The sequence below is a fragment of the Lithobates pipiens genome, unplaced genomic scaffold (genome assembly GCF_037356315.1).
Source record: "Lithobates pipiens isolate NorthernLeopardFrog02 unplaced genomic scaffold, aLitPip1_a1.2 Scaffold_19, whole genome shotgun sequence".
NCBI lineage: Eukaryota > Metazoa > Chordata > Amphibia > Anura > Ranidae > Lithobates > Lithobates pipiens.
In genome coordinates this window covers 226,541,238-226,567,420 of record NW_027507764.1, presented here as the reverse complement: position 1 = coordinate 226,567,420, position 26,183 = coordinate 226,541,238, and the positions used below count along the sequence as shown (strand labels likewise).

The window sequence follows — 26,183 nt, the reverse complement described above, 5'->3', positions numbered from 1 at the left end:
TCATGCGCATCACTGAGAGGCAAATATAACTTGTCCACATAATGTAGCTCATGTGGACACTAGGCTTGCCTAAAAATCAACGGAATATATTTTTACATTTCCTGCCATTTAAATGAACATTTGTAAATTTGCATTTTTAGATAATTTTTCATGTATTCCTGCGGGGTAACTTTCTTCAGATGTATAACTGCTTTTGCAATAATCCCGATCTACATCTCATAAGGAATTGCTATATGAACAAATTACATATTTTAACACATTTTGTACATCATACTTAATATTTTTCAGTTTTTATAGCATTCTGCAGGGGTTAAGAATGTTGTCCTTACTTTGTGAGTAGAATTTATAATTTGCCCCATATAAATCTAGAATATCTCACTTTCATGTAGTCTATACATAAATTTCCTGGAGTCCAGCTTAAAAATGCAATGTCCATTTATGATTAATACACCAGTGAAAGACTTGCATGTCTTGTCCCTCTCCTCTAGACAGTTAAAACGCAGCGATGACCTAATCTTTGTTACACTTCTCTCTATTAGCATACTTATTACCCTGCAGCTCAATTAACTGCCTTGCATTGCTTCTGCACACCTGCCTCCCCCCCCTAGTTTGAGCCATGGTGTTTGGAGACTGAAAGAGGCAGAATACCACAAGTCAAATTCATATACTTTCACCGCTTACATTTGAAAAGCATTCAGTCTGGGTTTACACTGACAGGAGATTGTGATACGATCTCAATGGAGCCGGTTCATGCAACTCTGGGGCGGCTGCTGAGCAGATTGCACAGGAACCCTGTGCATCTTTTGCTCGGTTTCAGGTCCGAATTGAGGCAAACATTTGGGCCCAACTCGTCCCTGAAATGGAGAACAGGGACACACCAGACCGTTGTCAGCTGCATCCATTTTAAGTGTGAACCCAGCCTTAAAGAATGTATTAATGAATGCAGAGCCTTAATTTAAGGATGTTTTAATGAATTGGGTACTACATAAGCGTGACTTTTATATCACCTCAATTCAGTGCTAGCATCGTAGCACAGATTGATATATGGTCCTGGATGAATAACATTCCAATTTAAAATGACAGCACATAAATTTAAACAGGGAAAATAGATTCATCTGTAGGTTAGACAAAAATTTTGTCCCTGCCAAAAAGCTAGTCCTGGACATGAATAAAAACGAAAAAACGAAAAACACATGCTGGAAGATGACATGCACCGGAAATGCAAACAACTCAAGAAACAGATATGAATAGTTTTATTAAAGGCTGTTCTACTGTGATAGCTACAGTGTGGCATCTTAAACACAGACATTATAATGTGCAAATGTTTGTGCCCACCGCTTTCATATTATGATTGACAGCAGACAGTCTGCCCTCTTAGGTTCTGAAATGCAAGATTTTTTTTACTGCAAAGCAAGAAAAAAGGATTAAAAAAAAAAAAAAAACACTATTGAAAGACAATTAACACAATAGCCTAGTTATTAAAAAATACAAGAAAAATCAGAGGGGGGATGTGAAGCAATGCAAGCAATACTTACAGGTAAAATCTGGAAATGCTTTATTTTCTGGTGATGACACAGTGTTAGCGCAAACGCCTTTGGATTACTCTGACTATCTCGTATGAGAAAGAGGCTGAAAAGAATTAGGTCCAATAATTGTTTAGCAATAAATTTAAAAAAATGTCATTACAACCTAATGGTTAAAGTGCATGCAAACAATGATCTTTTGTAGATCTGTAAAGAGCTGAGAAATATTAGAACCCATGTCAGATTTTTTTTTATGTGGTCTGTGTTCCCCACAAAGATTTAGCCCTCCTGGTGACCACAGCCACAAAAAAAAAAAAAAAAGTGTGATGGCAAACCCAAAAATGTTAGTTACCAGAGCAAAAGGTTAAATATTTTAACAGACTTCTGTTGACAACTTTCTAAAGACTCATACACACGGTACGTTTGTTGGTCAACCGAGCATCTGTTTGTCAAAAGGGCGTGTGCCAGGATCTTGTCTTGCATACTAATGGTACACATTTGTTGTGCAACAAACACGAACATAGTGATGTACTGTGGAGGAATTTCAGCTCCTTTAAAGCTACTCTTTGGGCCCCCTTCTGCTAATTTTGCGTTTGGTGAGCATCAACTCCGAGCATACGTGTGTTTGTACTTTTGAGTTGTGCGACAGATTTGTGTAATGACCATCTGAAAATCAGAGACAGTTGTCCAACGAAAATTTACTAGCCTGTCATCCAACATCTGTTGGTCAAAAGGACAATTGTCAAAAGGAGTGTACTAATAGTCAGATTTTAGGACAGTCTGTCAACAGACAGCCCTCTGCCAACAATCGCATTGTGTGTACGAGGCTTAAGTCAAGCATGCTGACTTGGCCAAAATTCAAGCCATGGGCAGCTCTGCCAGCTACTGTATATATAGACACATGCAGCATCCATTGCTGCCTGAATTCCCCAAACAGTGATTGCATCTGATTGGCTGCAGTCTGTTTGGCTGACATTTTTCTTCTTTTCATCTGGCTCCCTCAATTTAGAAAGACTTGTTGAGCTAGGTAGAGCCATCCACAGATTAAATTTTGGCTAGTTCAGCAGGCATCTAACAAAAAGTAACCATGCATGGCCAGCCCAAAAGGGGAAGCTCTGCTTATCTGCCTTCTCCCCTATCCCACATTTAGCACCTTTTTGGGGGGTGCCTTGTTTTGACAGGTACCCACTCCTACTTGTGGGTGATCTCGCTATGACTCACCTCCTCCTACCCCTGCCGATGGGCCATTCACAAAATGCAGCATGCTTAGTGCATGTGCAGTAGGGAACAGATTGAAGCTGCAAGGCTTCACTACAAGGCAAGGCTTCACTACCCTTACAAGCAATGGCGGCAGCAACCCAGAGCCGATGGAATCTGCTAGGGTGAAGATACTGTAGGATCCCTGGGCAGGTAAGTTCCCTAATATTAAGTGAGCAGCTACAAATACTGTAGCTGCTGACTTAACTTTTTCTGAAGGAGCCTGTAGCTCCTCTAGGAGGAATACTATTCTCTAAAGAAAATGTCCCCCTCCTGTTAAGTCTCTGGAAAAAAAAAAAAAAAACTTGAAGGAAAATTTCCTCAAGAGGACACAGAAAAAAATTAATTTAAAGAGGATTTAATCTTTCTACCCATCTAAAGTTTTGGTTATACATAATATTAGACTAACTGCTCAAGGACTTCCCCATGTACACATACTGCAGCAGGGCAGGGCAGCCCTTTAGCATGAAATCACATACCTGCACGTCATTTTTCATTCAAGGCAGATCACCGTTCTGTGACAGAAGATAGAACTCTTGTGTTTCTGCTAAGCAGGAACACGGATCCAAGTCTTTTTACAGTACAAGCACCACCCCCACACAGTTAAAGTACTCCCTAGGGACACATTTAACCCTTTAATTTGCCCCGATGTTAACCCTTCCCCTGTCAGCGTCATTAGTACAATGACCAGCATATTTAACACTGATCAATTAGTGTATTCGTGTCACTGATGCCCAAAAAAGTGTCACTTTGTGTCTGACTTGTCCACCGCAATTCAGTCACTGATCGCCGCCATTAATAGTAAAAAATACATTAAAAAAATTCCATAATATCATCCCATAGTTTGTAGACCCTATAACTTTTGCACAAAATCAATATACGCCTATTGGGATTTTTTTTTTTACCAAAAATATGTAGCAGAATACATATTGACCTAAATTAATGAAAAAAAAAAAAAGATGAATTTTATTTGGGTACAGTGTCACACGGCCATTCAATTGTCAGTGTGCAGTGCTGTAATCACAAAAAATGGCCTGGTCATGAAGGGCATAAAACCATAGGATTTAAAGCCAATTTTAGCCTTTAATGTAAAGTAATACTCTAAGCAATTTACATTTTAGCATATAGCAGACAACTATTAGACTAATACTCTTCAAGGAACAGTAAAATAGCAATAGGTTTCTTTTGTAACAAGTTTTTTTTGTGGTGAAAGGTTATACTATCAGGTTTGTATTGCTGCCTGCCCTCACAAAGGAGTGTCACCCACTGTCTTGGGTTCAGAGTCATCTGTGCGGTGATGAGGAAAAATATTTTAGACGCTACAACTGTGCAAGTGACAATTGCCCCAGATGGTATTTGGTAAAGTGACCGAAGGAAGAATATTATATTTGTCAACAGTACTATCCTAAGAGTCCATTCACACAGGGGCAACTTTGGATCCGCCTTGAAGTCGTCCCAAGTTGCCGCAAATTGGCAACATGATAAAATCAATGTAAGTGAATGAGAGCCATCTTAACGTACACTACTGAAGTCGCTCTGACTTCAGAAAAGGTTCCTGTACTTCAATCCGACTTCTAGGAAACTTGTACCCATTGATTTCAATGGAAGTTGCTTCCAAGTCTGATCCCCTGTCTTAACTGAAGCAACTTTCCAGGAAGTAAAAATAGTTTTCCGGGTAAACCCCTCCCTCCCACAGAGCTGATTATGCGATTGGCCACTGGCAAAATCCCCTGTCCTGGAGGCAACTTCAAGTCGCCTTGTAAGTTGCCTCAAGTTGTGCTGTGATTCATACTCAAGTCGTGTCCAAGTTTCCTCCCAAAGTCTCGCTGGAAGTCGTATTGCCCCTGTGTGAATGGACTCCATGCTTTTTTGGTTTTAAAGTTCTTACCCATCCACAAGCCCTTGTTGTTTAATGATTGTTTGTGACTCTTCTCGAGATATTCTACCATGGAACCAAGGCTGTGTCCTATGAATAACTACAAAAAAACAAATGTTGTTCCAATAAAGCAGGGCAAATGTACAATTTTTACTAAATATAAAAATCAAAGTTCAGTTACTTACCTGTGCTAAGTGTAGAAGGATGAAGTGGGCTTTGGCTTCCTAAAACATTCATCCGTGAACTGCGTTTCTATAAAACAAAAGCCACAGCCTATAAGACTAAAATTACAGTAAAAAACCCCAGCAGCAATTCTGTTATATATGGCACACATGTAAAGAAATGTAAAGGTCAGGGACTACAAGCATAGACATCAAAAAGGCAAACAAAAAAATGCTTCAGGACTTTGTGCACAAAGAGGGGTATCAAAAGCCTAAGCTACATGTGCTCTTAGGAGTTTACAGAGTATACACCCCTCCTGCAGGTAAACAATCCCTCTACTGTCTTAGAGATCAAAATAAGCACAACATCTATTGCTTGTCCAGGACCCATCCCTGACATCCTTTAAATTATAGCCACCTCGGCCATATCTGCCTCTACTCTGAGGTGTGGAGGCATAAGATACCCTTACAATTTACGAGGAGACATCAGCATTTTAAAATCACCTAGGTCTAAGCTCTACCACAAAAACTATTTCTGGAGTGGACAGGAACCAAGAAGTCACTCTGGCTTTTGCTTCCTTGATTTGACTCATCCAGGTCAGGGAGCCTAAAGCCCATTTTACGGCAGCTTCCAGATTTTGCTTCAAATCCTTCACTAAAGAAATCTATTAGTACAATAAACTCCAAGTAAAAATTTCCAGGAGCAACTAGATCTGGATGTTGGCATAATGCAGCCTTAACCATCAAGAAATCCTCCTCTGCATCATCATTCAACTGAATCACTAGACTGCCTGCAATTTGTCAGGTGTGTCAGTGGTGAAGTTTAATACAAACCATCTGTAGTACTTTACTACTTCCATACCGGGCCTATTCTGGCACTCCTCTCCGACATGTAAAAAACTTTTTGCTAGAAAATTACTCAGAACACCCAAACATATGGTTTTTTAGCAGACACCTTAGGTAATAAAAGGCGGTTGTTGCGACTTTTTATGTCACACCATTTGCGCAACAATTTTTCAAACTTTTTTTAAGAAAAAAAAAGTCATGAATTAAACAAAAACAGAATTAGCCCAATTTTTTTGTATAAGTAGTTAATATGGGCTATTGGCGCTTCCTCAGGTGATTATAATTGAGCTGTTAAAGATACCGTTAGTGACCCTCACCATTTCACAAGCCTGAACTAGATCTATAGTAATAGTGCAACACTTTCCCTATTGCATATATATATATATATATATATATATATATATATATATATATATATATATATATATATATATATATATAATAAATATATAAAAACACCAATAGTGTGCACCTATCCGTATAGGCAATAGCCTCTGCTAGTGGATGATAGATTATATTTATAAAGAGAGCCTTAAATCAAGAGTCAGACATTAGAAAAATAGAAAAAATATATATATATATATAAATAGGATCCGTTGTAAAGTGCTTTGTAGATAAATCGCTGCTGAAGACGTCTGAGGAAACGCATACAGTGTCACTGCGCACACTACGTCACTTCCGGCTTGTCTGACCCGTTGAAGCTGGAACGCACTCCGCTCGCAGGGTTTCTTTTGCTAAGCCGGTTATACTATTTCAGCTAGCACTAAGGCGCTCTGGATTTTATACTTTTTAGTTTATTTTTTATTATCGTCTACTTTTTGCTAGTTTTATTTATTTTTCATCTGGCTTTTGAATAAGCAGGCCTCTGGGGGTACAATACATTTAGAGAGCAGGGAGACTAATCCCCACCTATGGACATCTATACTGGGGGGCACCAATGAAGTGGTGACACTGGCCTCTTTTCTAACACCTGTTTAACAGGGGTATAATACCAGCTTTCTCCTGGAAATATATGTATTTTGTCCCCCACTAGCTGAGGTATGGTACTGCTTTTCAAATTGGCTATATTTGATTGATTTGTGATATATTTTTATTTTTGTAATAAAATATATATATATATATATTTTTTTTTTTTTAGAGAAGTGGTCTGCAGACCCCCCTTTTTTCTGTGACCTTTATAAACCTGTTGAGCACCAACCCTATAAAGACTTTAAAATAATGTGGTAAAAGTTTTTCCCTAAAAAAGTTTTTTTGGGTATCCGACATACTATACCATGAGAGCTGTTTTTTCTCCCCTTTGAGGAACTACTACCGGGCATAGATCGGTTTTCTGCACGACGAACCAAAACCTGTTGCAGAGCGCGGAGGATACAGCCAATTGGTGGAACCCTCAATAGCAAGACGCACAGTGGAGCAGAACCTACATGCTTATAACCCCCTAGGGGGTGCGTGGATCTGGTGAGTGGGGACCCAAAAGGGGGAATGAGCACGAAAGTCACCTCTCCTGAGCCGGAATTTTGCACATTGCTGGACATTTATCAGAAGAACTATTGTGGACGGACTACCTTGATACTTTATGTAGTTTTATTTTCAACATTATTTCTTTTTTCCTTTTTTCTTCTTTTTTACACTTTTCATGTGGATAGGAAGCTCTTATGCAATTCTTAGTATAATTTTACATACATACATACTTTTTTTTCAAGCTGCTAAAAAATAGGGGGAATAAGCCCTTTTCCTATATATATATATATATATATATATATATATATATATATATATATATATATATATATATATATATATATATATATATATATATATATATATATATATATATATATATATATATTTATATATTATATCCCTCTGTTGATGTCTGCATAGGAATCACTTATCTGTGGGTTAATGATTCATGCACTTATTAGTTTAGTTTACACTAGCTATGTGTTGTGATAAGTTCACATAGGTATTGCCACCGTATTACTATTTGAGAGTCATAGGGGTAATACGTATAAGCACTAACAGTAAGGATAATTATTGATGTTTTTGGAATTTTGCTATTTTTATATATATGAGGGGAATACCTTTATAATCTAGTGGAATCAACCACATTTACCTACAAAGCACTTTACAACAGATCCTATTTATATATATTTTTTCTATTTTTCTAATGTATAACTCTTGATTTAAGGCTCTCTTTATAAATATAATCTATCATCCACTAGCAGAGGCTATTGCCTATACGGATAGGTGCACACTATTGGTGTTTCCTATATATATATATATATATACACACACACACACACACAGGCAATAGGGAAAGTGTTGCACTATTACTATAGTATATAAACCTTAGCACGGATTTTAATTAAAGCCCATGGATCTAGGGGCGGCAGCAACCTTTTTGCATTCTCTTTCTGTGCGACAGCACTTATTTCCTTCCTCATAAGTGTTTTCCTATTTATCCTGTTTCCCTCCACAAGCGCGGCTATTTCCATATAACTGTTCCAATTTTTTTGTATAATGTGAAAGATGTTACATAGAGTAAATAGATATGGAATGGCGCCAAACTTCGGTACAAAAAAAAAAAAAAAAGATTTATAATAGGTTTCATGTTTAGAGTTAGAGGTCTAGTGCTAGAATGGTTGCTCTCGCTCACGTGTCGATATCTCACGTGTAGCCTTAACAGCATTTACATACGTGGGTGGGACTTGTGCTTTTGTGCGCGAGCACACTAGGACGCTTTAAAATTGTTTATTTTTTGTAATTTTATTTTTGCACTTTGATAACTTATTCCTATTACAAGGAATGTAGACATCCTTTGTAATACAAATAGCATGACAGGTCCTTTTTAAGGAGAGATATGGGGTCTATAAGACCCCACAACTCTCCTCCAGGCTGGAAAGCATCAGATTGTAAAAAAAAAAAAAAGCAAAAAAAAACACCACACAAAATGTAATGTTTTCCAGCCAAGATCGCCGATTTGACATCTGCGGCCTGGGCCTCCGATGGTCACAGATGACTAGTGACCATCTGGTTACCGGAAAACTATATGCTCTTCATCTGGCAGCTTCTTTCTCTGGGTCCCCGATGGCACGGGAGAGCACGGGAGAGCACAGAGAAGCACCGGAGGGCAGCGGGAGGGGGTTGTCCCATTCAGTATCCTGCAAGAACGCTCAAGTGGTGGAACAGCCTCTATGATCACTCTTATGGTGCACAGGATCGGCGGCAGAAAAGAATGATATCTGAATGATGCCTGCAGCTGCAGGCATTCAGATATTCCCACTGAAAGTCAAGGTGGTCATAGGATGTACCGCGGGTGGGAAGAGGTTAAAGTACTGTAGATGCTGTCCCTTAAGGAAAAAGCAGGTCATAGCATTATTGGGCATATTTGTGCAACTGGTGCTACACCACACCTAAGCACAACATACCCCAGGTACCTTGCTTCCTCAAACCAAATTCAAATTTCATGATTAACCGTCAACTCTTCTCAGAGTCCTACACGACCTGAACCATGTAACTTATGATGCCAAGGATTAGGTTCAAGGTAGATCAATCAAAGGGGGGAGAGAATAGCAAGGCTTATGAAAGGTGGTGGGACGCATAACCCAAATAACATGCATTTGTATTGTATGCAGTATTCTTCCTGCCTTTCTTTACCAAGAGTCTTTACCAGCACCCCTTGGTAAAGTCCAGTTTAGTGATGTATTGGACTGGTCTCAACTCCATTTAGAAAATTCATCCACCCAAGGCATCGTATGTGTGTCAAACTTGGACACTTCAGAGTTTTATGGATGGCAAAGCAATATTAGACTTCAATTGCACACAATTCGGCTTGAGCAATCACTCCACAATTCTTAAAATCGACATCTAGTTCTAGTATTAGCATTTGTTCTGAGATGGGCTTTGAGCCACTGGGATGCAACATGGATTTACAGATATTCACATTTGGTTCCATGTTGTCAAATTCAATTTGTGAGACCTGGCAGGTCCTAAAGATTTGCTTGTTTCTCTTCATAAACTAACTTGCTTGCTGTGATCTGGCCAGGGTTACTAGGCACCTTCTCCCAGTCGAGAAACTTGGAACCCCAGGTTTGTACTAACCAGAGTGGACATATGTTCCTTGTGTCTCCAGGGTTTCAAGCAGTTCATGCCGTAAATTTGGTAGGGTTTTCACGTTCTAGGCTGATGTACCCTGTAGTTTACTACCTTTTCCATGACCACAAAGATACCCATTTGGCCAGAAACACTCCACCATGGGTTTTAGCAAGGCCATCAGATTCCCAACTTGAAATTGGCTAACCTGTTAACTCCTCTGTGCTTCTTGAATGCTCTAGAATGGTTTCTTCACTAAAGGCATTACATCGGCAACCCTCCTGCACCAGACAGGAGTTTTATTGCTGCGTGGTCTCATTTTTCAATGTCGCTTATTACTGAATCAAGGCATTCATAAAGTCTCCACCAATACATCAGTTTAAACTGAGGATCCTGTGGATGGGTGTGGAATCACTAATATGGCAAATTATGCAGGACGTAATCCTAAGCATTACCATCTCATTGTACAACCCACTTAAAGACTAAGCTCTTGACGGGACTACCCATCTATGGGTAATGGACCTTGGCAGCTGCCCAATTGGGAACAAATCACCTTCGCTAAAGGGTCACTCTGCTTAATCAGGATCTCCTTACAAAAAGCTGTCTTTGAGAACATATAGAACTCTTGTGCAATTGCTTTAAAAAGGAACAGACTCAGGATATCTTTTTTTTTAATTGATTACTTTTTATTGAAAAAGATTCTTTCATCAAAAATGTACCCAACAACGCAGGCGAAGTCATACACAACATGCTAGTTGTACCTGACCCGCCTGCTAAACACCCCTCCCCCCAAAACCCCATGCTACGAACACGTGCTGCTGGCCCTGGCCAACCCTATTCTTTTTTTTTTTAATTTCATAATCTTTATTCATTTTCAACATACTTTTACAAAATATAAGCAAGAAGAACATTCTCTATAGCATGTGTAGCACATATTTCTCCTTTACAAATACAATAATACTTTAGTGAGTAATAAAAACCTTTAGAAAACATTCCTATCCATGATGTGTCAATGTTTCTTCTATCTAACCCCTCTTTTCACTCATTACTCATATAATCCTCCTTCCCCTCCTACTTCCTCTCTCTCTACCCAACTTTCACCTCTCCCATACCTCATTCTGGGTATCTCATTCTATCCAGCCAGGGTTTCCACATCTTTTTAAATTCTTTAAAATATCCTCTCCTCAAATATATCACCCTCTCCTTCCATATTGTCTCCATAATTGCTATCTGCCAGTCCGCTACTGAAGGAGCATTTTTTGCTTGCCACCTTTGAGCTAACAATTTTCTTGCCTGAAACAAACATCTCAGTATTGCTTTATTGGTATGTCGCGATCTCCCTATTGCTTCACCCAGGCCCAGCACACATATCCTGGGATCCCCCCTGATCGTTACACCAAATGTTTCATTCAAGGTGATAACAATCTCTGACCAGTAGCGAAACAATTTTGGGCATCGCCAGAACATGTGAGCTAGGTCTCCAGACTCTTGACATCTAGGGCACTTATCTGCTCTACGTCCGAAACTAAACAGTCTTTTTGGTGTATAATAGGCCCTATGCAACAGCATTAAGTGTGACATCTTCTGGGCAGGCGAAACTGAGATTGAGGGCCAACCCTATTCTGGTTAGCCGGCAGGGAGATGGCAGGGCACATCAGGGACAGACTCAGGATATCTAGTTGCAAAATTGAACTACCAATATGCATCCGTGTCCTCTGGTTTACTTAACTGGATTAACCAAAAAAGCAGTCCCATTGTAATGCATAAAAATGCAATGTTGATTATGGGTAGAGGTACCAAAGGGTTTCAGAAGTGCGACACCAGAACGGTTAACTGGCAGGAAGCCCAGTATCTTATTCTTCAGCCTTCAAGCATGCCCAGCAAAACCAGTTATCCATACCTCACTACTTAGTCTCCTGGTATTCACTCGGTGCTTCATTGCGAGATAAATTGAGCACCATCAGCCTATATAGCTGAAGAACCAGCAAATACTCTATAACCTCACTGTGGATCTTGGCAATTTCATAATGAAAATTATAAACTGCAAAAAGAGGAATCCGTACAGTCCTTTCCACCTATGATGGAATACATCAACTTTGTTACCACCCCAGCCTCTTTACTATTGTCACCATTTACACAAAAAAAACAAGGTTTAACCTGCCAGGTCAGTCACTCCAAGCAGTCTTGAATGCACAAGTGTCATCATGCTGCCTGAGCTAGGAAAGTCTTGGCAGGGAGATGGTTCACAAGTACAGTACATATAAACTGCCCCTCGCAAAGGTCAAAAGCACATGGGGAAATCTTTTAAACAAAAGGACACCCTCCAGATGTCTTCACGTTACACAAGCTACTCCTGTAGTGGACATCAAAACCCAAGGCTGGAGAGCGACAGACGAGGATAATACATCACAACCTGCTCCACAATCTGGGGCATTTGGGACCTCAGTGGTGATTGATAACTCCAGCTATGCATTCTTTGTGCCTGGGCAGCAGCAGTCACCACAGCATCTCAATTTTCACTGATCATGATTACTGGTCTCACCAGGTGGGAGGTAATCTGCAATGAGAAAAAAGGGGCAAATAGGCCATCTTATGGTTCTTGGGGCCACCCCTCTCTGTAGTCCTCTCAAACAAGGTGAGGTATGCCAGGAATCAGTGCAAATCTATAAAAATAGAATTTTTGTACTCACCGTAAAACGCTTCTCTGTAATTCACCGACTGACACAGCTCCTCTCTTTAGACCATTGGGTTGTTATGCCACCTTTAGGAAAGGACTAGGCATAACATGTTAACATGTAATATAAAAAAACTCAGAACTTCTAGTTACCTTAGGTAACAACCCCATCAGCCTGCCTTGCAGTTTCAGTACGTCAACAAGCAGTATAACTTAAAGAAAAATAGGAGGGGCGGGTGCTGTGTCAGTCGGTGAATTGCAGAGAAAAGGATTTTACAGCGAGTACAAAAATCCTATTCTCTGATATTCACTGACTTACACCACTCCTCTTTAGACCATTGGGACATCCCCAAGCAGTGCCAAAATGAGGGGTGGGAAAAACAGCATAAAACTTCATCCACCATAGCATGTGGAAACTAGTATAAACTTTTACCCACAAAAAAAAAAAAAACAGGGTGTTGCTCAGAGAAGCCCTATCCTCAAAGCACACCAGAACTGCAGTAACAAATGCAACAGTGCATTTACTGAAAAGTACTGCGTTTTTTCCCCAAAAAAAACAGGAAAAAAAATGTATGTGCAATTGCAATTATACAGCCGCCTGCAAGACTTTACAGCCAAAACAGGCATCAGCCGATGCACTGACATCTACCCTGTAGAATTTTGTAAAAGTGTGAACAGACAACCAGGTCGCCGCTTCACACTTGAGCGACAGGCGCTTGATGTCGGAAGGCCCAAGACTTTCCGATTGCCCTTGTGGAGTGGGACCGCCATGTCTTTTCGGACCAGCCACCGAAACAAACTGAGCCTGACTTCCGAAATGGAGCTATGGTAGACAAATACACCCTCAGAGCCTGAACCACGTCCAGGGCATGAAGGGCCACTTCCTTAGGATGTATCAGCTTAGGACACAGATGGTAACAATGTCTTCATTGATGTGGAACGCCGAAACCACCTTCGGCAGAAAAGAAGGTCGCGGACGCAACACCACCTTATCCCTGTGGATAACCAGATAGGGTGACTTGCAAGACAAGGCCGCCAGTTCCAAAGCTGATATTTGTCCTTTAATGGTGCTTAAAGCCAATTTCTGGTCTACTCCTTGCTGTAGAAACAGCAGGATCCTGGCTATAGAAAAGGAGCGCGGATGCCACCCTTTCTCCTCACACATGGAGATGTAGGCCTTCCAGGTAAGATATGTCTTCTGGGAAGAAGATTTCTGTGCTCTCAGCATAGTTGGGATCACAGAGTCCAAAAGACCCCAGTTCAACACCTGGCTCTCAATAGCCATACCGTTAAAACCAGCATGGGGAATCGGATGTTGAGACAGGTCTTCTCGTAACGGTAGTCGCCAAGGGGCATCTGCCACCAGGCGCACTAGGTCTGCATACCAGGGGCGCTGGGGCCAATCTAGGGCAATCAGAATTACTGGAATCCCTTCGGCCTCCACTCTGCGGAGCAGACGTGGTAACATTTCCAGCAGAGGAAAGGCATAGATCAGTTGTTACTGATCCCACGGAGCCACCAGCAAGTCTGCCCAAGTATCTCTTGTCCTGGACACGAAACTTGGCACCTTCCAATTGAGACGGGAGGCCAGAAGATCCCCGTCTGGTGTGCCTCACCGCAGGCACAGTAGCCTGAACACCTCTGGATGCAATGCCCATTCTCCTGGGTCCAGATAGATTACTTAGATAGTCCGCCTGCCAGTTCTCCACTCCCGGGATGTAAATGGCTGACAGGGCAGGTACATGTCGCTCTGCCCACTGAAGGATGTGAGTGACCTCCCATGTGGCGGCCGAGTTTCTTTTTCCTTTTTAGCAATTGACGTATGCCACGGCGTTGTCTGACTGGGTCCTGATCGGACACCCTCAAACTCTTATCGACGATGTGGAGAGGCATAGCCTGATTGCTCTCAGTTCGAGCACATTGATGGGCAACTTGGATTCCTCCACCGACCAGAGGCCCTAGGTCAACTGAACTCCCATTACTCCACCCCAGCCGGATAGGCTGGCGTCCATTGTGATCACTGTCTATTTTAGAGGTAGGAACGACTTCAAGGACCGAAGTGACGGGGACCTCAGCCACCAGATCAGGAAAATCCCTGACTAACTGGCTCACCTGAATCTGCCGATCCAGAGACAACGGAGAATTGTCACATTTTGTCAAAATCTCCTTCTGCAGGACTCTGGTGTGAAACTTGGCATATGGTACTGCCTCGAAAGGAGGCCACCATGAGTCCCAGGACTCACATGCAGAAGCATAGCGACGACCACCTGTGGTTCATAAACAGTTTTACCGCAGCTCTGAGTCTGCAACTTGTCTCCATGGAAACACTCGCTTCCATGGAGTCCAGCAGTAAGCCTAGGTACTCCAAACACTGAGTTGGTACGATCACCGACTTTTTTAGGTTAAACAGCCACCCAAATTCCTGCAGGGTCTGCATGGTGATTGCCACATCCTCCTCCAACTCTGAGGCGGAAGATGCTCTCAGGAGGCAATCTAGGTATCCCACGATCTCGTTCCCATGTTGCCGCAGCAACGCCAAAACAGGAGCCAAAACCTTGGTAAAGACTCGAGGGGCTGATGTCAAACCAAAAGGGAGAGCCACAAACTGGTAGTGGGCTTCCCCAACTGCAAATCACAGAAACTTCTGATGACGAAGGCATATGGGTATGTGCAGGTACGCTTCCTGGATGTCCAAGGACACCAGAGTGCAGCGACTACTGAGCGAACAGATTCCATTCTGAACTTCCGCAAAGTAATTGAGGGCTTTTAGGTCCAAGATTGGACGTACCCCTTCCTTTTTAGGGACTACAAACAGGTTTGAGTAGAACCACTGCAAGATTCCAGAACAGGTGCTATCACCCCGCGACTCAGCAGGTCCCTTACCGCCCCCTAAAAGGGCCTCCCGGCGAGCCAGGCGTACGGGTATGCTGGAGGGGAAGAATCTGTTTTGTGGCCAAGAGAGGAACTCTATCTTGTAGCCTGAGGAAATCAGATCGCAGACCCATTGGTCGGACAGCCGAGAGGCCCACCAGGCTGCAAACTCCCGAAGGCGACCCCCCACCCATTTTGCGGGCGGGGGCAAACCTTCATGCGGTAGCACTTGTGCTTGCAGCTTTGAGGTTCCAGGGATGCTTTGGTCCTTCAGAGGTCTTCCTGTCGGGCCGGGGGACGCTTGGTCAAAGCCCCGGGCAGACGAAAAAGCAGCTTGTGAGCGGAGAAAGTTTGGCCCTTTCCTACGGCGTGGCTCCTTAGACTTCCTGGCCTGTGTGAGTAGTGTACCCTTACCACCTGTGGCATTTTTAATAATGTCAAAGGGGATCCAAAGAGCCGGTCGCCAAGGAAGGGAAGATCCGTCAGGGCTTTTTTGGATGCCTGGTCAGCAGACCAGCATTTTAACCAAATCAGGCACCTCAGCACCACTGCCAACACTAAAGCCCTGGATAACCGAGGAAGCGTATCCAGGGCTGCGTCACAAATGTACTTCAGGCCTTGCACTAGTTGGTCTGCTAGTTCCAGGCAGACAGGAGAAGCCTGTTGCTCTCCCAATTCGCGGTGCAACAGTTATGCCCACTTGGTTAGTGTCTGCGACACAAGGGTGGATGCCAGTACTAGTCACATGGTTGACCCCACAACCATAAACAAGGAACGAGCCACTGCCTCGGCCTTCCTGTCCGTGGGGTCCTTAAATGCAGGAGTCCCCTCTACCGGAATTGTTGTTACTTTGTTTAACCTGGATACTGGGGGGGTCCACAACCATTTTTTGAGAAGGCTCTCAAAGGGGCAACGCACGGCCATGTATTTGGGGACTGAAAAGGTTAGTTGCGGTCGACCCCATTCCTTGTAAATTAACTTATTTTGTTAAGTCAGATACAGGAACACCTTAGGTGAACGGGCTGGCTTACGGGACCCAAAAAGGACCGCTACATCAGCAGAGGGATCTGCTGGCTCCTGAATATTCAGGGTATCATGCACAGCAGTGATAAGTGCTCCAACAAGCGCTTTTCACGCACGGAAGCAGACGGGGACTCATCCTCACTGTCAGACCGGTCCTGGTCAGTGTCATCTGAAACGACAGCAGGGGTCACCAGCCTCAGCAGGGCCCGAGTCTGCGTCAGCTCTCCCCGGAGGACAGGGGGGGGGGGGCAGGGGCCATTTTTTTCCACCTTTGCGCCCACGCACCGCCCCCCATCTTGGCAACGAATGAAATTGAGGACCGCCGACAAAACGGTTGCAATTTCCTGAATTTTGTGGGATGAAACCCCAGTTTCCGAAGCCATGCTGACCCTACCCTGTCTGCCACCTGATGGGGACTTAGGACAGGGATGGTCCCACCCTCCTAACTGCTGCTGGCCGAGAGGCTCTTTCCCACAGGACTAACCACCCTGACTGGTTCTGTGCTGTCCAGCTAGAAGTGCCTGTGTCAACTCCCAGGTGCATAGGAGATCACACTGCTCTGTCCAGAGCTGTTGTAAATGGTGCTGAAATCGATCACATGTTCAGGCTCCAAGAAAATGGCCACCAAGCATCCAGTATAAAGGACATAAACAAAGGGAAAATGGCTGCCGAGCTACAGGAAAGCATGCTGCACAGCCAGCCAGCCCAGTCCCCCCCAGGTGAGAGCCCCCCGGAGAGCCCCTGCATATGACACACACCGCTCAGCAGCCTCATGCAGCATCCCCCACAGAAAGGGAAGATAGCGACAGGGAGAGAAGAGAGGGAGGTGAGGGACCCCTGAATCGACCTCCCAGGGAATGCCCAGCTGCTCAGCCCCACCGAAGCAGGGAGAGCTGTACTTACCAGTACTGCAAAGCTGGGAGAAAATACACAGACCCACTCTCCGATCAGTACGAGGTGGCTGCTGGCCTGGCACACTGACTCAGACATCAGTAGCCCGGCCATGTGCGTTTCCCTGGAGCATTAACGCTCACCGACCAATTCTGGAGCGGAGGCATGTCGTGGCTGACCGAGCATGGAGCTTTGGGCTACACGCCCGCTGGCCAGGCTGGGGAGACTACAAGGATAAGAGTATCCAGCCTGTCACCCAGCTGACTGTTGATAGCAGATCACAGGATCTTTAAACTTACGCAAAAAGCAAAGCTTCTGCAGAAAAAACATGGACCATTGGGCCCACCAGGGTTCTTAGGTCATTCACTAGGCAAAATAAAACTGAAGCTGCAAGGCAGGCTGAGGGGTTGTTACCTAAAGGACCACCCCTTGGGTGGAACTAGAAGCTCTGAGTTTTACATTACATGTTATGCCTAGTCCTCTCCTAAAGGTGGCGTAACAACCCAATGGTCTAAAGAGGAGCTGTGTCAGTCAGTGAATATAAGAGAAAAGGTTTTAAAAAGACAAACAAAATAGGGCTTCCTGCAGCAAACCATGTACAACAAACCAGACTCAGGACTTTTACCAATAACACTATCCAGCCAGAGAACTAAGCAGGCAGAGCTTTTAGTAGTGCTCAATTCCTCCTGACATGCTCAAAACTCCCTGTAAATTTCACATGTGCTCTCAGGAGTCCAAGTATAAATCACTACCATAGGTAAAGTAACCCTCTACTGTCCCTTAATGGGACCATAAACCAAATAAGGGGGGAGAGATTTCCTGTTCAGTAACCATGCTTTATGTGCTGTATAAGATGTATACATCTCGATATTGCAAATTGTGTGGCAAGACTGACAGGGAGAGATTAGTCAGTTGACCCATTTAATCCAACTTATTCTAGAGGCACCACCATGTGCTATCAATTCTGTATTTTCTGCTTAGTGAAAAATGTAGTACAAGGGTGTATTTATTTGGAGTTTTTTTTTTTTTTTTTTTTTTTTTTTTAACTGCCCTGTTGGTTGGAGAAGCTTTGTTGAAATATCAGGGGTTTAACCACTTCAGCCCCAGAAGATTTTACCCCCTTCCTAACCAGCGCACTTTTTTGCGTTTCGGCACTACGTCGCTTTAACTGACAATTACACAGTCTTGCAACGTTGCACCTAAACAAAATGGATGTCTTTTTTCCCCCACAAATGGAGCTTTCTTTTGGTGGTATTTGATTGCCTCTGTGGATTTATTTTTTGCGCTATAAACAAAAAAAGTGACAATTTTGAAAATATCCAACATATAAAAACCTTTTTCCTCAGTTTAGGGGGATACATATTCTAAATATTTTTGGAAAAGAGTTAGCAATACGCGTATATTGATTGGTTTGCGCAAAAGTTAAAGCATCTAGTTTTTTTTTTTTTTACTAGTAATGGTGGTGATCTGAGATTTTTACTCAGGACTGCGACATGGCGGACACAGACAATTGACATTTTTAGGACCATTGGCATTTTTACAGCGATCAATGCTATAAAATTGCATGGATTACCGTAAAAATGTCACTGGTGGTGAAGGGGTTAATCTCTAGGGGGTACTTAAGGGGTTAAGTGTTCTAGTAAGTGTTCTAGTAGGTGTTCTTTAACTGAAGGGGGGAGGGGACTGTGCAGGGGAAACAAGACGTCTATTCATAGAGACGTCTGTTCATACTCTGTATGAACAGATGATCTGTTTGTTCTCCCCTCAGGGAACCGCAACACACAGATCCTGGTTCTCGGTGTGCCTGAACGATCGCGGCGGGGCGGTGGCGATCGCGACCGGCGGGGGGCCGGTGGCGATCGCGACCGGCGGGGGGCCGGTGGCGATCGCGACCGGCGGGGGGCCGGTGGCGATCGCGACCGGCGGGGGGGCGGTGGCGATCGCGACCGGCGGGGGGGCGGTGGCGATCGCGACCGGCGGGGGGGCGGTGGCGATCGCGACCGGCGGGCACTTGCATCGGCTCCGTTGGTGAGTAGGGGGGTGTCTAGTGACCATCTATGGTACAGACATACCATGATGGCAAATCGCGCAGCCGAGCCATGTTGCCGCAGTACAACTGCACAGCTGGTTGGCATGCAGTTAAACAGTTCTTTTCAGTCTCAGCTGCATTGGACAGTGAATGAATAGGAAGCACTCACAGGCTTGCCGTTTATTAACGAAAGCATAGTAAACGGTTTACTATTCTTCAGTGATTAATGGACACAGAAGCGATTGGTACCAATTGATCACTACGTGAAAGAAAATGGCAAAAATGGTAAACAACCTTTACAACCCCCCCCCCCATCCTTAAACATCCCCCATGTACCTGCAGCAGCTGCTGGCAGGAGAGGAGGGCGCAGATACCGATCCTCCTGCAGCACAGGTGAAGGGAGAAGAGGAGAAGTCGGCAGCTGTAGCAGTGGGAGCCCCAAGAGTGGGCAGTAAGGCAGTACAACTAGGCCCCCACCCCCTTTTTTTTACCTGATGGGACCTGGGCTCAGTATAACAGAAAATTCAACTGTAAATTTAGAAATCTTTCAAGATTAGGCTTGAAAAGCTTCGTGGCGAGGGACCTTTGTTCTTAGGGCCTACAATTTCAAGATCAAGTCTGAAATGGAGACAAATTAGGGGATGAAAAACTAGGTCATGGTGGATTACCTGTTTCAACATTGGAAGGTCTAAGGCCACGTTGGAGCCTCTTCTAAGCATCTCAGCACATGGCAGAGAAATTTAACGCCATCTTTTAAATTCAACTGCGAATTGATGAACAGGCATACACAGACACACCCAGTTGTGAGCCAATGTACTGTGGAAACTTTTTTGCTAAACATTTCAACCTCTTGGATCATGCAAAGATAACTTGTTACAGTTCATTCATATGGCTTACACCGATGTCAAGGACATTTCAAATTTTAGGCAGGTACCTGCTGCTCTGGGAACATAAGCACGAATATTCGCAAAATGCGAATGCATTAGCCCTTTAAGCACTGGTGCCAAAACGGCCCATATAAAGGGCAGCAGCTGCACTAGTGCAGTGCTGCCTGATCTGCGTTGACAGTTCTGTTCCTTTGCCTGTATTGGATTCCTGTATTGACTCCTTTCCTGACCACGTATGCTTTTCTCCAGTCCTGACCTCGGCTTGCTTAGACTTTGTTATACCTGCTTATCTGCCTGATATCCTGTTGCCAACCTCTGCCTGCCGCTTATGCCATATATCTTATCTGCAATTGATCTGGCTTGTCTGACCCTGCACCAGTCTATCCTGCTCTGTCCAGTGCCTGGCGGTGCTGTCCTGCATCTGCTGTGTCTGCACCTGCTGTTCCTGATGTTCACTGCTGCTCAGTGATCCAGTCCAGTCTGGTGATTTACTGGCCACACATCTCTGCTGCCAATAGAAGACCTTGCAACTTCAGTTGTTCCTGAGCCAGGGCTGTACGAGAGGTCTCTCTGCAAGTCAGGCTCTACCACAAGGTACATGACAGCATCAGACAGCATGTCTGAACCTGCAGGAGGGACCTCTCCAATGGACAAGACCTTTCAACATCTTGCAGCCCTCACCCAAGCCGTCAAATCTCTGCAGGAAGGCTACATCCAACTGTAAGAACGTGTGCAGTCTTTGGCCACCTCTGCAAGCTTTACCACAGATCACTCTCCTGCATCAACAGACTGCTACCATACCCTCTGGTGATGCTACCACCTGAACCCAGAGCGCCTACACCTGAAAGGTTCTAAGGGGATCAAAGTAAATTCAGGGCATTCCCCAATACATGCCAGTTGTACTTTGCCCTACAGTCCTGACTTTCTCTCTGGAGTCCACCAAAGTGGGATAAATCATTTCTTTACTCCAAGGGGAACCCCAGACCTGGGCCAATGGGCTGCTTGAGGAAAATGCACATATTCATGCCATGTCACCTATTTTTTTTGTTGCGGTTCGTTGTACAGCTTGGCCATTGCATCAAACTCACAGCAGAAGCTGCTCTCCATGCGCTCCAGCAAGGCCGCAGAGTGGCTGAGGACTAGGTTATGACTTCAGATGCTGTGAGCACAGAAACAATGGAATGACAGCTCTGCAACACCAGTTCCACCCTGGACTGTCTGAAGGTCTTAGAGATGAGCTAGCCCAGGTCGGGGTACCCAATACCTTGGACTGGCCTAATCACCCTATCCAGATTGACCATTGGCTCTGTGAGCATCGGTCAGAAAGGTCAACTCAGCAGTCTGTATGGATGATGCCTTGAGTGCCAGTTCCTGCTCACTCTATGTTTACCAGTTCAGCTCCTGCCAGTTCAAGTTCTGTCAATCCTGTATCAGATGACCCCAAACCAATGCAACTCAGGTGATGCGTCCTGCTCCGTCTCCTGAACATCTACACCACCAACAGGGCAACCTTTGTCTTTATTGCGGAGAAGCCGACCACTATGTGCAGACCTGTCCTTTAAAGATGCGCAAGTGTCGTTTCCTCTGCTAACCTGTCATCTGTCTAATGCAACTCATCTAGCTCTCCTACACTCATTCCAGCTTCTGTAAGGAACAATCTCAGTCAACGCTATTGACTCTGGGGCATGCAGTTATTTTGCTGACGTAACCTTTGTTACTCAGCAGCATATTCTACTGCGACCAAAGACAAGAACTTTCTGTATACCTGGCGGATGGCTCATGTATTAAGTCAGGACTTCTCAGGAAACCCCTGCATTACCTGTTCTGTTCAGTAGGTGTTAAGAGTTGAGCCTTAATGCATCTCTTAATTCCCGTCTTGGGCTTACCTTGGCTTCAAGCCCATAATCCTGATTGGATCGCTGGAGAACTCCAATCACGCTACTGTCAAAACAGTTTTTCCAACTAATCTCGGAACACCCAAGGAGGAGAATATGCGACCAGTGTCAACTATGTGGCATGTTCACCAATGGCAGGAGCCTGGCGGATAACATGGGTGAACTAGAGATACTGTTGTACAAGGAGGATTTGGATTTTGCGGGAATTTCAAAGACCTGGTTCAACAGCTCTCATGCTTGGCTGGCAATCAAGGGTATACACTTTATCGCAAGTATAGAGGGTAAAAAAGGGGGGAGGTGAGTGCCCAACGATCAAGAATAATGTACAAGTGAATGCGAGATGAAATCACTAAGGGAGCGAGGGAGGAGGTGGAGTCCTTATAGGGTAGAGCGCCAAAGGCATGCAGTTAAGTGGAAAATACTGGGATGTATGCTATAGGGCCCCCTAATCTGAGGGAGGTAGGGAGGACAGATCGATCACAAATTGGATTAGCAGGAAGGATGGGAAGTGTTATAATGGGGGGTTTTAATTATCCAGACTGGGCAGAGGGAACCATGCATTCATTTAAGGCTCGCCAGTTCCTAAATGTCTTGCAGGACAATTTTATGGGTCAGATGGTAGATGTACCAACTAGAAATAAAGCATTACAGGATCTACTGATTACCAACAATACAGACCTGATTACGAATGTGGAAATGGGCAATTTAGGAAACAGGGATCACAGGTCAATTGGCTTCAGGATAAAATCACACAAATAGGAAACATAAGGGGAATACAAAGAATGAATTTCAAAAGGGCCAACTTCCCTAAACTACAGCTAGAAGGCATGAATTTGGATAAAATCTTAGGAACAAACACCACGGAGGAGAGATGGGTTTGGGTTAAGAGTATATTAAATAAGGGAATTAGCCAATGCATTCCATTTGGGTAATACATTTAAAAGAGCAAACAAAAGTTCTGGATGCCATAACTCCAATGTAAAAATGCATATAAAAAGCAAAGGGGAAGGCCTTCAAAAAATACAAGGGATCATCCTGAGCATTCAGACGTTATAAAGAATGCACCAAGAAATGCAAGGTTGCAATAAGCACGGCTAAGATAGAACATAAAGGACATAGCGGAGGAGAGCATAAAAAAAAATCCCATGAAATTCTTTATGTAAACAGTAAAGGAGAGGACAGATCATATTGGCCCCATACAGAATGGGGAAGGAAATCTGGTTACAGGAGATGGGGAGATGGCGAAGTTATTGAATTTATTCTTCTCCCTCTTCACAAGGGAAATCGGGCAGGACTTCAGTAACCAAAACTGCAGCGTTTATCCTCATGACACATCAGAGGAAGCACCTCCATGGTTAAAGGGGTTGTAAAGGTAAATGTTTTTTCACCTTAATGCATTCTATGCATTAAGGTTAAAAAAAACATCTGACAGTGCCTGCCCCCCCCCCCCCCCCGTTTTACTTACCTCACCCCTCGAAAGTCCCGTGCTCGTCCCCAGATGGCCTTTCCACCGTTCAGCCTGGCCGCTGATTGGCTGGAATGAATGGATGGAAAGCAGTGCAGCCATTGGCTCGCGCTGCTGTCAATCACATCCACTGACGCGGAGCGCTGGGGGGCGGGGCCGTGTGATACAGCGAGCGGCTATAGCCGCCGGCTGCATCACGGGAGGGCGCCCGCAGATGCTTCTCACCATGCGAGGGAGCTCGCATGAACGTGAGAAGCACCTGCGGGAGGAAGCCGAGACAGCCGTCGAGGGACCCCAGAAGAGCAGGTTCGGGGCCACTCTGTGCAAAACGAGCTGCACAGTGGAGGCAAGTATAACATGTTTGTTATTAAAAAAAAAAAAAATTCACTTTACAATCCCTTTAAGAGAGGACAAAATTAAAATTAGAGTTGGGAAACTCAACATTAATAAATCACCAGGACCAGAAGTAATTGCCAGACCACTATTCCTAATTTTTACTGACAGTCTGACTGGAATGGTACCAGCTGATTGGAGAAAAGCCAATGTAGCACCAAGATTTAAAAAAAAGGCCCAAAATACATCCCTGGGAATTACAGACCAGTTAGCCTATCAATAATATGTAAACTCTTGGAGGGGATAAGGGACTATATACGATATTTTAGTAATGAGAACGGTATCAGCAGTAATCAGCATGGATTCATGAAGAATCGTTCTTGCAAAACCAATCTAGTAACCTTCTATGAGGTGGTGAGTTGTCATCTAGATAAAGTAAGGCCCACAGACATGGTGTATCTGAATTTTGCAAAAGCATTTGACAGTTCCCCATAAAATGTTTACTGTACAAAATAAGGTCTGTTGGCATGGATCATAGGGCGAGTACATAGCTTGAAAACTGGCTACAAGGGCGAGTTTAGAGGGTGGTGATAAATGGAGGGGTACTTCTAATGATCAGGGGTGGGTAGCGGGGTCCCCCAGGGTTCTGTGCTGGGACCAATCCTGTTTAATTTGTTCAGAAACGACCTGGAAGATGGGATAAACAGTTTAATCTCTATTTACGGACGATACTAAGCTAAGCAGGGCAATAACTTCTCCGCAGGATGTGGAAAACTTGCAAAAAGATCTGAATTAATGGGGTAGGCAACTACATGGCAAATTAACTTCAAACGCAGAAAAAAAATGCATTTGGGTGGTAAAACTATGAATGCAATCTATACACTGGAAGGAGAACCTCTGGGGGAATCTAGGATGGAAAAAGACCTGTAGTAGATGATAGGCTTATGCAATGCCAAGCTGCTGCTAACAAAGCAAACAGAATATTGGCATGCATTTAAAAGGGGATTAATTCCAGAGAAAATGATAATTCTCCTGCTCTACAAGACTCTGGTCTGGCCACACCTAGATGCTGTCTAGTTCTGTGCACCAGTCCACAGGAAAGGTGTACTGGAAACGGAGTACAAAGGGCAAAGCTAACAAAGGGTCTGGAGAATATTAGTTATGAGGAAAGGTTGCGAGCACTGAATGTATTCTCTCTAGAGAAGAGACGCTTGAGTGGATATGATTTCAATTGACAAACACCATACTGGTGACCCCACAATAGGGATAAAACTTTTGCGAAAGGGAGTTGAACAAGGCTCGTGGCCACTCAAAATAAGGTGGTTTAAACTGTTACACAGTTAGGGACTCAATCACCTCTGGGGACAGGGATCCCTTCTCACTTGGGGACAGGGACCCCATCACTAGACCATGCTAGCTGGCATCAGCCACCCTTGGCTGTCAGGATGGGGGGGAGGAGCAGTAAAATCCAAATCTCCAGCCACATGCTACCTCAGAGTGAACTGGCTTTGTATTAGTGAAGCACCTTACACCAAGCTAAACTTGTACCATCTTATTACTAGGTTAGGATTATTATGTTCATTAGCAGGTGAATACGGCCCTTCATGCATTCAGACACTGAATCTGGCCCTTTAGTGAAAAAAGCTTGCCGACTCCTGCTCTATATGATCTGTTAGGAATCGTTGCTGTGCAGTCTTCTAGTTGCCAAAGGGTCTTACTATATATAGTTCAATTGTGAACTGAAAGATATAGGGGCATATGCATAGAAGGGAATTTACTAAACTGAAGCAAACTGAAGCTGTGCATAGGAACCAGCTTCTAACGTCAGCTTGTTCTGGTAAGCTTTGAAAACAAACTAGAAGCCAACTGATTACTATGCGCAGTTGCTCCAGATTCTGTCTGCTCTAGTCCTAATAAATTGCCCTTGTAGAATACTGTATGGTATCAGTGAGGAAACACTTAAAAGATTTTTTTTGAGGCCAACTGAACCCTCAATACTGTAATGTAGAAAGAGTGAGTGTAGCCGACTGTCAGGAAGCATGTTTTTGCAGGATTACCAAGTGAAAAAGCAAATGAATCGATCCGCTACAACGGAGGACTGGTAAGTGGAATACATCTAAATGTTTCAGGATGAGTTTATCGCCATTAGTCTGGATATCACTAAACCCGCAGTGCAGGCCTACTGGTTTTGGTGCTGAAATCCATGTGCTGCTGTACACGGACCTGCTTAAAAAAATATACTGCTCAACTGAGGCTCGATATTATTCAATTAAATTTACTACCCTAACAAGCTATACCCAAAAACACAGTCTACAGAGTTGTATTACATATAACATTCAGGGCTTGAAAGACAGTCA

At 43.9% G+C, this 26,183-nt stretch overlaps 1 protein-coding gene across 2 annotated transcripts in view; it reads right to left on the bottom strand.

Annotated features, from left to right (window-relative positions):
• GRB10 (growth factor receptor bound protein 10) overlaps positions 1-26,183 on the bottom strand; it is a 313,951-nt gene that overhangs the window by 2,226 nt on the left and 285,542 nt on the right. For both annotated transcript variants that reach the window (XM_077491758.1, XM_077491759.1), the window contains 3 exons: positions 4,842-4,908; positions 4,669-4,756; positions 1,536-1,629 (listed from right to left, as the gene is read on the bottom strand). In XM_077491758.1, the coding sequence (XP_077347884.1) occupies positions 1,536-1,629; positions 4,669-4,756; positions 4,842-4,908 (249 nt within the window). The remainder of the gene's footprint in view (positions 1-1,535; positions 1,630-4,668; positions 4,757-4,841; positions 4,909-26,183) is intronic.